General features: G+C 38.6%; 1 protein-coding gene across 1 annotated transcript; it reads right to left on the reverse strand.

Annotated features, from left to right (window-relative positions):
• Window positions 1-1,004: 1,004 nt before the first annotated feature.
• LOC113711460 (uncharacterized) lies at window positions 1,005-2,150 on the reverse strand. Its single transcript, XM_027234625.1, has one exon. It carries the CDS (start codon window positions 2,148-2,150, stop codon window positions 1,005-1,007), a length of 1,146 nt encoding a protein of 381 aa, XP_027090426.1.
• Between the last annotated feature and the right edge of the window lie 10,873 nt (window positions 2,151-13,023).

Genomic DNA, 13,023 nt, shown 5'->3' on the forward strand with positions numbered 1-13,023 from the left:
GGAGATTCTAGTCCAGGGGTTAGATAATTGGTGATGAGGTCAGTAGCTCCTTCAACGTATCGAACGCCTTCTTGCAATCATTACTGAATTCAAATGGCACATCTTTTTGTAGGAGTTGGATCAATGGAGCCCCAATCTTCGAAAAGTCTTTAATAAACTTGCGATAGAAACATACATGTCTCAGAAAAGAACACACTTCTGACACACTTGTGGGGTAAGGTAAGAAAACTACTAGATCTATCTTGGCTTTGTCTACTTCAATGCCTTTAGATGATACCACATGACCCAAAACTATCCCATATTCGACCATAAAATAGCATTTTTTCTAATTAAGCACTAGGTTCGTGTCAATACATCTTCTTAAAATAAAAGTCAAATTATCAAGGCACTCATCAAAACTGTCACCATAGACACTGAAATCATCCATAAATACTTCTATGATTTTTTCCACATACTCAGAAAAAATACTTACCATACACTTTTGGAAAGTTGTCGGTGCATTACACAGTCCGAAGGGCATTCTTCTATAGGCAAAGGGACCAAACGGGCATGTGAATGTTATTTTTTCCTGATCCTTCGGTGCTATGGCAATCTGAAAGTAACCTGAAAAATCATCTAAAAATCAATAGTAAATCCGACAGGCGAATCTTTCAATCATCTGATCAATAAAGGGAAGAGGGTAGTAGTCCTTTTTAGTCACTACATTGAGCTTGCGGTAGTCTATGCACTGACACCATCCGGTAGGCTTGCGAACTGTAGCAAGTTCACCTTCATGGTTGGCTTCTACCGTTATTCCAGTTTTCTTTAGGACCACTTGCACTGGACTTACTCACTGACTATCGGAGATAGCAAAAATTATCCCCACATCAAGAAGTTTGAGTATTTCATTTTTCACCTCCTCCATCATCATAGGGTTCAACCTCCTTTGCGTTTGTCACAGAGACTTTGCGTCCTCTTTAAGCCTAATCCGATGCATACACAAGGAAGGACTTATGCCTTTGATGTCAGCAATGGACCATTCTATCGCCTCCTTGTGTTCTTGTAGCACCCTTATCAATTTTTTCCTCCTGTACGGCTGATAATTTAGTCGAAATTATGACCGGAAGAGTCTTTCGATCACCAAGGTATGCATATTTGAGATAATCTGGCAGAGGCTTTAATTCCACTGCTGGCACTTGCATCACAGAAGGTAACAACCTCGGATGAGATTCGGGTATAAATAGGGGTACAAGGTCGTACCTACTGGTAGTAAATGCCAGTGATTGCAATGCTCCAACTGTGTACTTCAACTCTGCACTTAACTCCACATCATAAGTTGCTTCCAACTCAAGATACTTGGTAAGAGCGACTTCTAACTCATCCCTACCATTCAACTCAAAAACTTCCTGGACCACAGGATTAATCACACTTATGCCAAAAACAGAGTGGGATTTAGATGAATATTTCATGATATCAAATATATTAAAATGAACTACCTCCCCATCAAATTTCATTGTAAGGGTACTCCTTTTCTCATCAATTTTGGTTTCGGCAGTACTCAAAAAGGGTCTCCCTGACATAAGAGGTGATCGATTATGGGAGTGTTCATCATGCATGTCAAGTACATAGAAATCAGCAGGGAACACTAGGTCATTTACTTTGACCAGAACATCTTCAATTAGCCCGTCAGGATAGTCATTAGTACAATCTGCTAACTGAATGATAATTCTAGTTTTCTTTAATGGTCCTAGATTTAAAGACATGTAAAAACTCTTTGGCATCACATTAATTGATGCTCCTAAATCTAGCATCGCATCTCTAATCCTAGTATTCCCTATTCCGCATGAGATAGAGAACATACCTGGATCTCCATACTTTGGCGGTAGTTTCCTTTGCAGCACTGCTGATACGTTCTCCCTCACCACAACTCGTTCATCTCCCCTCAGCTTTCTTTTGTTAACACGCAAATTGTTCAAGAACTTGGCATACTTGGACACCTGCTTGATTCCATCTAATAAAGGGATGTTAACTTGCACCTTTCGAAACACCTTTAAAATCTCTTTTTCCTTCTCTTGCTTCCTTAGCTTCTCCAGCCTACTAGGGAAAGATGGTGGATTGGCCCTAACTTTAATCAACGAGTCAGAGATTGCCTCAGGAGTCGTCTTGCCCATTCCTTCTTCTTCCAACTATTTCTCAATTTGATCCTCATTTTTGTCCTTGGGAATCACTGGCCTGCGACTCTCGAGTTCTTTCCAACTTCTGAGGGTCATGGCACTCACGTTCTTTGGATTCACTTCAGGTTGTGTAGGTAATCTCCCATCCACCTTGGCTTTTAAATGATTTAGGGTAAAATACAAAAAATTCCCTTGTGGTTTCGCGAAAAGACACCTTACCCCCTATCGTATAGAAACTTCCACATAAACACTCTAAACTTCATAACTAAAGTGGAAATTAACCTGTAACCGGGTGTGTGACCTAGTGACGATGGGTATGCGAGATTCCTTTGAAAAGGAAAAAGGGAAGAAGAGAGTATTGCAGAAGATAGCTTTGAAAGGAATCCTTTCTTCTGCAGAAAATGCAATACTCTGAAAAATCTAATAGGACAAAATTCCAAATAGCAATTAGATGTAAAGCTATCTTCTGGAGGGTAAAAGAAAGAAGGTATCTGACACGAAATGGCTCACTCTTCTTATTCATCACCATCACCACCACCAGCTTTCTTTGCAGCTGCCTTCTAGTTCTTACGCTTGACTCTTCCAGCACGCCCGCCACCAAATGGACTGGTGATTGAAAAGTTAATGTGCTTCTGGGAATCAACTCTCACCATAAATGAAGGAACATTAACTACCTGCCTTCCAACCCTGATGTGCGCCTGTCTATTCTCCTCCTAAATAACACAAATATTTTTTGATCTTCTCTTTTATGATTCAAGAATCATGACTGCGTTCTTTCCGCGGCGAAGCTGCATTCCAACCGCGTCCTACCTGTCTTCAGTTTTGCACTCAGGATTTTGGACCAAGACTCCGCAGGCGGAGCTGTTAAGCTTAAGGTAGGGAAATCTTGATGATCAGTACTGGTTTTTGGGGATGGCTCGTTTGGATTCTCCTTTACCACCAGGAAATTGGTTTTGGCATTTTAGCCATTCATCAATATGGCCGCTTGATCATAGGCTCTTGCTGCTGCCTCTGCTGTCTCAAATGTCCCTAGCCATATTCTTTTCTTCCTGCACAAACAAACAGAAAAAAAAATAATAGCAGAATTCATGGAGCAGTTTCCTAAGAAAAAACTAAAAGAAGATTTGTGAAATTCTTGAACAAGATCTTGATGCATAAGAAGCGTTAGCCCATTTTTTTTTGGTCACATTTCTACAAATGGTTTCGAAATTGTGAAATGCCAAATTGCAGAATGCCAGACTGACGAAGCAAGTACAAATACTGCTTCATACCAAATCCCTTGTAAGAGATTAAAGAAAGGAATATTGTGAGATACATGTCGTACATGTGTTTGGAGGGATTCTATGCAGTAGTATATAGTGCAAATCTGCGTTCCAACCACGTTTGAGTCCATATTGTCCAACAAGCCTCAACTCAGCATCCAAATGCTCCTCCTCATATGGACGCCGAGGCTTTTTGAACGTCTTCCCATGGTTGCAATAGAAACTGACGTGAACCATGGCTACTACTAGGCCGGGGGATTTCTCGCCATCGTCAGTGGTGGTGGAAATGAAACCGAGAAAGACACAGCCAGAGTGTCATTCTTTCTTAAAGTAATTTTCAGAATATTATTTTCTCGAGAAAATGAGGTCAAAGATCGTATAGTGGTTGAAAGTTGATGTCTACAATATAAAGTTAGACGAGGGTATTCGACCTGCTGCCGGTAACTCAGCCGGTTCAAAAGGTAATTTCCACTTTAATTATGAAGTTTAGAGTGTTTATGTGTAGGTTTCTAAACGATAGGGGGTAATGTGTCTTTTCGCGAAATCATAAGGGAGTTTCATGTATTTTACCCAATGATTTACTGTAATTGCTAATTGACTCATTTGCATTTGCAGATTCTATATGCTAGAGTCTGTCTTTTGCTGGAACTGCAAGATGCTAGATACCAAACTTTTTACTATGTCTTCAAGAGATGTACCTGATGAACTAGAGGAGGAAGGTTGAGGCTTTGGTTGGTATGATTGCTGAAATCCTGGAGGACGATTTAGGAAGGAATTTTGCTGCCTGTTCCCATAGCTGAAATTGGGGTGATCCCTCTACCCAGGATTGTATGTATTTGAGAGGGGATCATACTATCTGCGGGACGCGGGCACGCCACCAACCATTTTCACCTGTTCCTCCCTATCTTCTTGCAGCATTGGACACGTGTCTATAGAGTGCCCCACGTTTGTACAGATTCCACACACTTTAGTTTCTTGAGAATTCCCTATAGCTAGTTGTCGAACAAAAGATATCAGTTCAGACAACTATTGCTGAATAGACAACACATCCACCTCGTTCACTCTACGGATGAGTGTATTCTCACGAAAACCAAATTGTTGAAAATTTTCTGTCATTTCTTCGATTAGCACCCATGCCTCTCTAGGGGTCTTGTTTGCTAATACTCGACCACTTGCAGCATCAATGATGTTCCGATTAGACCATTGGAGTCCTTCATAAAAATATTGGATCAATAATTGTTCACTAATTTGATGTTGCAGATATCTAATGCACAATTTATTGAACCTCTCCCAATACTCATACAGGGATTCTCGGGGTTTTGCTTGATACCACATATTTCTTTTCTTAAGCTGGGAGTCCGAGAAGCAAGGAAGTATTTTTTCAGAAATTTCTTCTTTAGCTGCACCCATGAGGTGATACTACCTGCCGGTAGGTAGTATAGCTAATCTTTTGTGGTATCCTTGAGTGAGAAGGGAAAAGTTCCAAGCTTTATTTGTTCTTCAGTAACCCCGGACGACTTTATACTCAAGTAGACCATGTCAAATTCCTGAAAGTGTTTGTGGGTTTCTTCACCTGTAAGACAGTGAAAAGAGGGCAAGAGGTGAATCAATCCGGATTTCAGTTCAAAAGAAGTATTTTCAGCTAAATTTGAAAAAATAATGCATAAGGATTGTTGGGTCAACTCAGGAGCAGCCAATTCCCTTAGAGTCTTGTTATTGGTCATGGTATTCTCTTCTCGTCCCGAATCACTTGAATAGTCAGTTGAAGATTCTACTAGTACAGTTGCCAAATTAAGCCCGTGAGATGCAGTAGACGACTGTCCATCCTTGTGATTTCTAGTCTCTTTTCTCAGCTTACGTGCTGTCTTCTCAACCTCAAGATCATATATCATTTCACTTTTGCGGGAAGAACGAGGTATAAACTAGCAAAAATATCAAAAATAAAATGAACTAAAAAAGAAACAAATAATTCAGGCATCAGCCCCCGGCAACAGCGCCAAAAATTGACAGGTCGATGCCTGTGCAATAATAATAATGATAATCCTAATTGCCAACAAAAGCAGTTTCGAGTCAGTTCTAGTACTGGAACAAGGAATCTGGATATGCAATGGGTTACTAAATTCACTCTGATTCAAAAGAGTTTGCTAAATCCGATATACCAGAATTTATTCACGAGAAATTTTTAATTTGTATATAGGGCAAGTAGGGTCGTATCCTCAGGGATTGGGGAAAGTTCGCTCTTTTTCAAGTCAAGAAGAAACGGGGATTTCGAGAATTAACACTAACGAATTACTAACCAAATTAATCAACTGTGAAAAATAATTAAGGGAGAGAAATAATGGAAAAAACTCTAGCCAAGACAACACTTCAGAGATGGTTCATGCAACTGATCATTGATTCAAATATAATTCCAACATTCATTAATAAACATATTCATTGGCCTCCGTACTGTTTCGATAGTCAAGGTACGACCATTGACTATTTCCTTAATTTAGAAATAATTCTAGGTATGACCATAGGATTTAATTCCTTAATTGCATTAAAAATTAGAGAAACCCTATTCTAATTAATAAACATGCTACGAGAGTTTATTTAAATTAGATTGTACGTTCTCCTAACACAAATCCAATTATGTCAGTTGCTACTGGGATTAGAGTAGTCAAACAATTACGGATTCAACTACTCTAATTAGCAAATAGATTACATAAATAATTAAATATTGCACACCTATTCAATTACACACAATAATCATAGCCTATAAAAGCAGAAAACTTACAAATACCAGCGAATAGAAGAAATAAATAAAATCAGTTAGATCTCACAGTGATAGTTGAACCAAATTTTTAGTTGTCCCTTGACTAGAAATATGAAATTAGTTCTCCATTAAGAGAGAACAAGCCATGCCAAAAATAATCTGTCGAAACTTACAATTGTTTTTGTGACGCCCCCACTTCTCCCAAGGGCGAACCCAAGGGTATCTGCGGGACGCCTGCCCAACTCTCGCCAGAACTCGGTACAAATTCAATTCAAACTTAAGAATAATCAATCAGTACTAAAAGTCGAAAATATAAAGGAAGGTCAATTCCTCAATAAACGTTCAAGTCTTATATCATAATCTACCCAATTACTTTACATTCCCAAAATATACAGTTTCTAAAATCAAATTCTAAACAAATACATTCACAATTCTAATCAAGTGAAGCATCAAGTAAGCTTCTCCAGAATTTCTCCCATTTTAGCTCCTGTTAAGGGAAAACAAATCTAACGGGGTGAGCAGACGCTCGTGAGGCCAAGAAAACATGCAAGGCAAGTTATTCAATAGCAATAGCACTTACACAATAGTGACAACTATAACATTCAAAGAATTTCACAATTTTAATAAATAACCTTGAGTAGGATGCAGAAGCTCTCCGGAGCTATTGATTTCTTATTTTGCCCTAGTTCAATTTTAAATACTTTTTCGGGACGACACCCCGTCCTCCGGGTAAGTAATTGAGTTTGTAGCCTTTCACGTATTCCATGTATGTTTCTGAGACGATTCGAGAAGTACCTCCCACCCAAATCGGTGTGGTACATACTATCGTTCAGTTTATAGTTCTGAGACGATTCGAGAGGTACCTCCCACCCGGATCGGTGTGGTACTTACTATCGTCCAGAGGTCGATGAGACATCGCTCCAATCGATTTAGAATGCTTTAGGGTTCTGAGATAATTCGAGAGGTACCTCCCACCCAAATCGGTGTGGCACTTGCTATCGTTCAGAGGTTTAGGGTACTGAGACGACTCGAGAGGTACCTCCCACCTGAATCGGTGTGGTACTTACAATCGTTCAGTGGTTGATGAGACATCGCTCGAATCGACTTAGCATGGTTTCGGATACTGAGACGACTCGAGAGGTGCCTCCCACCAAATCGGTGTGGTACTTACAATCGTTCAGTGGTCGATGAGCAACGCTCAAATCGACGATTCCAAATAGGAATCACAAATAGGAATCACACGTACGAATCACAAATACGAATCACTGATAGGGTGTAATTTTATCATTTATTTTATAATTAATTTCCCCTATTACCTGACCTGATGTGGATTAATTAGTAGATTCTACTCACTTCTCGTAATTTACATTATTTCAGGGAGTAGAACGAAAATATGATAACAGGTACCAATTTGACAGAAAAGAAGTCCAGATGATAGAGCTTGCCCCAGGGGTATTTTTGGAAAAGAAGATATTACGCCCATTTTGGTAAATTTCAGGAAGGAAGGATGGCTGGAGGGCTTTGTTCGGCTGATGTGCCGCCGCAATTAAAAAGAAAGAAAAGAGGATCAGTGAGCGGCGGACTGGGAGCAGAGCTTTTCGTCTTTAGTTTAGCCGCAGTTGTTGACTTTTCTTCTTAGTAGTTTAGCTAGTTTCTTCTTACGCATGGAGGAAGGCTTAAGAGCTTCACTTTGACTTTTCTTGCTAGTTTTTCATTGCTTTGCTCCACGCTTGTCAGGAGGGAAGCAACTTTTCCTCTAGCTTTGACTTTTCCTCCTTGTACCTTTTGAGTGGCTTTGCTCTACAGATGCTAGGAATAATAGAGAGATTCAATTGCTGTCTGTGACTCTCATTTGCCTTCTAATTGTTCGACGAATTGCGGATTCCTGAAATGCAGACTAAGGCCGTGACTTTTGCTGAAATTTCCCGTGGGCTTAGTTCATCAACTATGAATTAATTTCCTCATTCTAGTCAAGAAACGACGGATGCTTTGGGTTACCTAAAAATTGTGAGATCGATTTAATTTAATCTTTTCCTTTTATTTATTGGTATTCGTATATTTCTTGATTGCTATGTTTATGGTTATTCAATTAATTGATTGTCTTGGATCCGGATAATTAATTGATCTGGTAACCTATTGTCAATTAGGGCATTAAATCCGTAATTGTTTAATTGTCCTGAAATAGTGACAACTGGCACGATTAGTTTCGTGTCAGGGGGATACGCGGGCTAACTTAAAATAACCCTGGTAGTGTGTTATTTGGTTAGAATAGGGCTCCTCTAATACGTAAGGCAATTAGGAAATTAAATCTTACGGGCGTACTTAGGATTATTTTCCAATTAGAGCAGTGATTAACGGGCGTACCTTAATCACCGACACAGTAAGGAGGGGTTGACTGTCATCGCTTGTTTGACAGTTATTGTAGACACCAAATTTTCAGTGTAATTTCATTTAATTTTTTTTAGTTTTTATTTGTTGTGCTAGGTTTATTCACTTTTTAGTTTTTAGTTTTTTTAGTTTTTTATTTTATTTATTTTATTATTTTATTTTTAAGCTTTAGCATAGAATTTCTCGGGAAAAAGAAAAAGCATTCAAAAATTATGTTTTAGTTGTTTTGGTTTAAATTCAATGTTTTCTTGGAAAAAATATGAAAAATGAAAAAAAAGAAGAAAAAAGAAAGAAAAATTAGCATTTCATTTTTTATCTTTTTATGCCTAGTTCCGCTCATTTTATTCAATCTTTCTTAATTAGTTATTTTTCTTAATTAGTTATTTATATTTTGTTAAATTATTACTAAAAAAAAAGGGGGAAAAGCCGCACATGCAGCGGCATAACATGGTCCTTTGTCATGGAGGTTTTTGCGGGGATCGGATGGCTGGAATTTTTATATGGGAATCAACCCTTCATCCCCACCTTTGAGGTAAGGGTTTAGGGGTATGATTCCCCATATATAAGAAAGGAAAGATAGCAAGAAAAGGAGGAGTTTGGTGACGGCTAGAAAGGGAGGCGGCGGAGAGAACCAGAAAACTGAGAAAAAGCTGTGAGAAGAGATTGGGGGAAGTCACGGGTAAAAAGAAAAGCTAGAAAAGAGAGACTCTGGTGAGGGAGAAAGGAAAACATTGGAAGAAAAGCAAAAAGGGAGAGGCTTCGAGAGGAGTCTTCGGCTAAAAACCAGAAAAGAAAGAAAGCAAGGAGAAGACCGGGAGGAGGAAGAGCTTCAAGTTGCGGGTCAAAGGTTTTTTCACCATTCCCACGATTCTCCTGGGGTTATTTCACATCCAAAACTCTTGCTGGGATAGAGGTAATCTATCTTTGTCTTTGGGTTTTAGCAAAACTTTCATTTTATCTTCAAGATCTGGTGATGGTTGTGTGAGAGTTTGCAGCTTTCTAGTTTGTTTATTCATGATTGCGATTTGTTGTTGCTGATTTCTGATGAATATGATATTATACCCCTGTTCTTGGATCCTTTATCATGGTCTGGTCTATTAGGACTCCTAGAAAGAGACCTGCGCATATGAGAGATTTTGCTGCAACAAGCGCCAACTTTTGACTTGTTGCAGCAGTGTGAACAGATTTTTCCTTCTTTGGTTGCCGAAGGTTTTGGTTTGCTTGACGTCTTTGGGTCTGTTTGCTGTTTGGTTGTGATATCATGTACTAGTTTGTCGAAAATCATAGAGTAGCAAGGTGTGATGTCATAGTCGGCTGCAATATGGCAAGTTCATTGCAGCAGCAGGATCTTTTGCATTTTGAAAAAATTTAGCTGCTCTAACTGAAACTTATGTTCATATTCATAAGTGCAGATGGTTCTCCTTTCTCTTACTTTGGGTTCGGTATTGGGTAATGGGTGAATGTTGGGGTGAGTTTGTTTGCAAAAGTTGTTAACCAGAAACGTGGAAGGAACTTGGGTTTTGACGTTTTCCTTATTTTTCTGTTCTGGTATTCTGTTATGTGTTTGGGTCTGACCAACTCAAATTATTGGGGTTTATTTTTAATCCAAGTTGAAGCTGTATGCCTTTGGTTTGTGGTCTGGACTCGTTTATCAGCCTCATTAGGATGATTTGATTTTTGTGTGTAAACTACTTGGCTCATAATAAAATGGATAATGCTGATTTTCTGTGCTTGATTAAGAATACCGAGGAAATGGCAGAAAGCCTCCTTGACTTTCATGACCTTTATTTCTGTTTTGGTTCCCCTGGTTTGCTTCTATTTGTATTGAAGTCTGTCACCAGGTTGATGACTGTTTCCTCATGTTAGCTCCCAGTTCTTCGAGTGCACGAAATAAAAAGGAGACTTTTCGCTGTTTTCTTGCACTTCATTTGCATTTTTGCAGTCCGAATCTGTCTTGTGCTTGTAATGCTCTATCCAACACTTTCGACTTCACGTCTGTTTCTGCATTCGAAGAGGGTTGAATTTTATTCCTGTTGGGCTGAGCTTCGTGTCTAAAGTCTACTGCAATAAACTTAAAGCAATCGACTTGTTGCAACAGCTGTTCTTTTCCTTTGATTGTTTGCTGTTTGTATGAAGCAACCTGAACAATGTTTCTTTTTTTGATTAGTTTTGTTAAAGTTTGCATTTAGAAAAGCTATTAGCTTTGAACTAAGGGCGTGCAATCTTTTCTTCCCAATCCTTCGCTGTTTGTGCGAGTGTTTTCCAGCAGCAAATGTTTCTTCCAAACTGTCTTTGGTGTGTCAACATTATACATTCATGAGGAGCTCATGGCTTGGCTTAGGATTGGGATGTTTTCTTGAATGTTGTAGCTTAATGTTTTGAAGCAAAAATAATAAGATTTCTTGCTGCGTATTGGTTGTGTTTTGATAAGCTGCAATTTCGCAGCAAGAGGTGCGAAGTTGCAGAGAAGCTCTCGCCGCATTTTTTTTCTTTTCTTTTTTTCTTTCTTTTGCTGTCGGTCAGACCAGATTTGCGTGCTTCTTGTTCTGGAATTCTGTTTATCAGATTTGGGGTAGTTGATTCTTTGGTTGGAAGGTTTGTTTCGTTAAAATGGCATGCCATAGTTTCCTACTTTTGCTCTGTTGATGTTGCCATGGATCCGAAAGGTGCACAACTGAAAGTTGCAGAGTTGCATGCGAATGTTTGCTAAAGTAAAACTTCTTCGCAGCTTGCATGGAATGTGCATGATAAGCTTCTAAAAATGGCTTTTAACCCCCTGAAGTTCCCTTTGTTCCCTTACGGCCCAGAAATTTTTGAAAGTTAGTCAATTTTGCCCCCTTTAACATGCTGTTTTCTCTTGGTTGGCTTTCATATGATTATGAACAAAGCATGCATGAGCCCTTGGGATGAATTTTTTTGAGGTTCCCTAGCTTTTAAGAGATTTACGACTTTAATTTCGTTTTTTAGTAAGATTTTGGAATCTTTGGTGTTAATCCTAGCAAATGGATTTTTATTTGTTTTATGTGATTTTTATCATTTGATTGGGGGGGCCTCACTCTAGGTCCTTAATTCTGTTTTATTCCCTATTAGGCTCTTAACTTTTCATGCAAATAATAAATTAATCCCTTGAATTTTTCTTTAATCCTTCAAATGGATCCTCGTTTGTTTTAATTTGATGAATAGGGGTCGTTTATTTTCATTTGAATGATTTGTTTGATTCAATTTCATGTTTATTTTCATTTCATATGATTATTCGTTAATTAAAGTGATGCCTTGACCTTTTTATTATTTTGGAGGGTAAATTAGTAATTTCGCCTCATTAGGGACACCATTTCAAGGGAGGTACACGCTAACCCTTTATTTGCACTTTATTTGACCCTATGTGTACTTATGTGATCTATGGGTTTAATTGCATGCCTTTTGAATGTTTTTATTTTATTTATTTATTCGCTTTGGTCGTTTTAATTTCATATAGTTATTTTTGGGCTTCAATTTTATCATTTGGGAGGCACTCGAATGCCAAAATTGTAATAGTTAGGGATTTAATTGCTTTATTCTTTCTATTTCCCCTTTTAGATTGTAGTAGGTCTCCCCCCCCTAAAAATGTAATAGTTAGGGCCTTAATTGCCTTGGGTGTTTGCATGTCTATGTGCTATGTGTTTAATCGCTTTCTTAGGTTTTGGCATCTAGATATGCATGCTTATGTGTTATGTGAATTACGTGCTCACATGTCTACTTGCTTTAATTGTGCATATTACTTATATATGTGTACGATGGATGCAAATGCACGTCACCGTGGCTAGTCCAACGCTGGTCATGGTCTTCCCCCCGAACTCTCGCAAGTCCAATGCCTGTGAGAGAATTTTAGAAAAGGGCTAGTCCAATGCTAGACCCAATAGGCCGTCCCCTCTCGTTAGTACATACTTGCATGTTTCACTACATTTCATGCATTTTTCTTAGTTTTCTAGCATTTGGCATGCCCCTCCAACCCTTTCCCTTTCATTTTAGGCTTTTTGCATCTCCACGCTAGTTATAGGGTACATTTGCTTGAGAGTTACCCATTAAATATGGGATATAGACGAGTGTGTCTTTTCTAATCCTTAGCACGCTTGTATTCCCTCTAATCCAAGGGAAAATTAAAATCATGAAGTTAGAAGTCATTCCCGTACCCGACTTGATGCACTCCTCTAGGTTCATGCATATCACTTTTTCATTTTTTATCTACATTTTCCCACTACTTATATTTTTCTCACTCCACATGCCATGTTCACACACTTCTCTTCTTTCCCTATCACTTATTTATTTTCTACCTCACAAATTGCACCCAATTGTACTTATATGCATTTACTACTATTATACCATATTTTCATCCACTTGCACACAAACACCTTTATTTTCTCAATATGCACACATGCACTTTTCTTACATTTGCACACTTGCACTTACATTTGTTTTTATTTTATTT

Source organism: Coffea arabica, chromosome 10e (assembly GCF_036785885.1).
Source record: "Coffea arabica cultivar ET-39 chromosome 10e, Coffea Arabica ET-39 HiFi, whole genome shotgun sequence".
NCBI classification, from domain to species: Eukaryota; Viridiplantae; Streptophyta; class Magnoliopsida; order Gentianales; family Rubiaceae; genus Coffea; species Coffea arabica.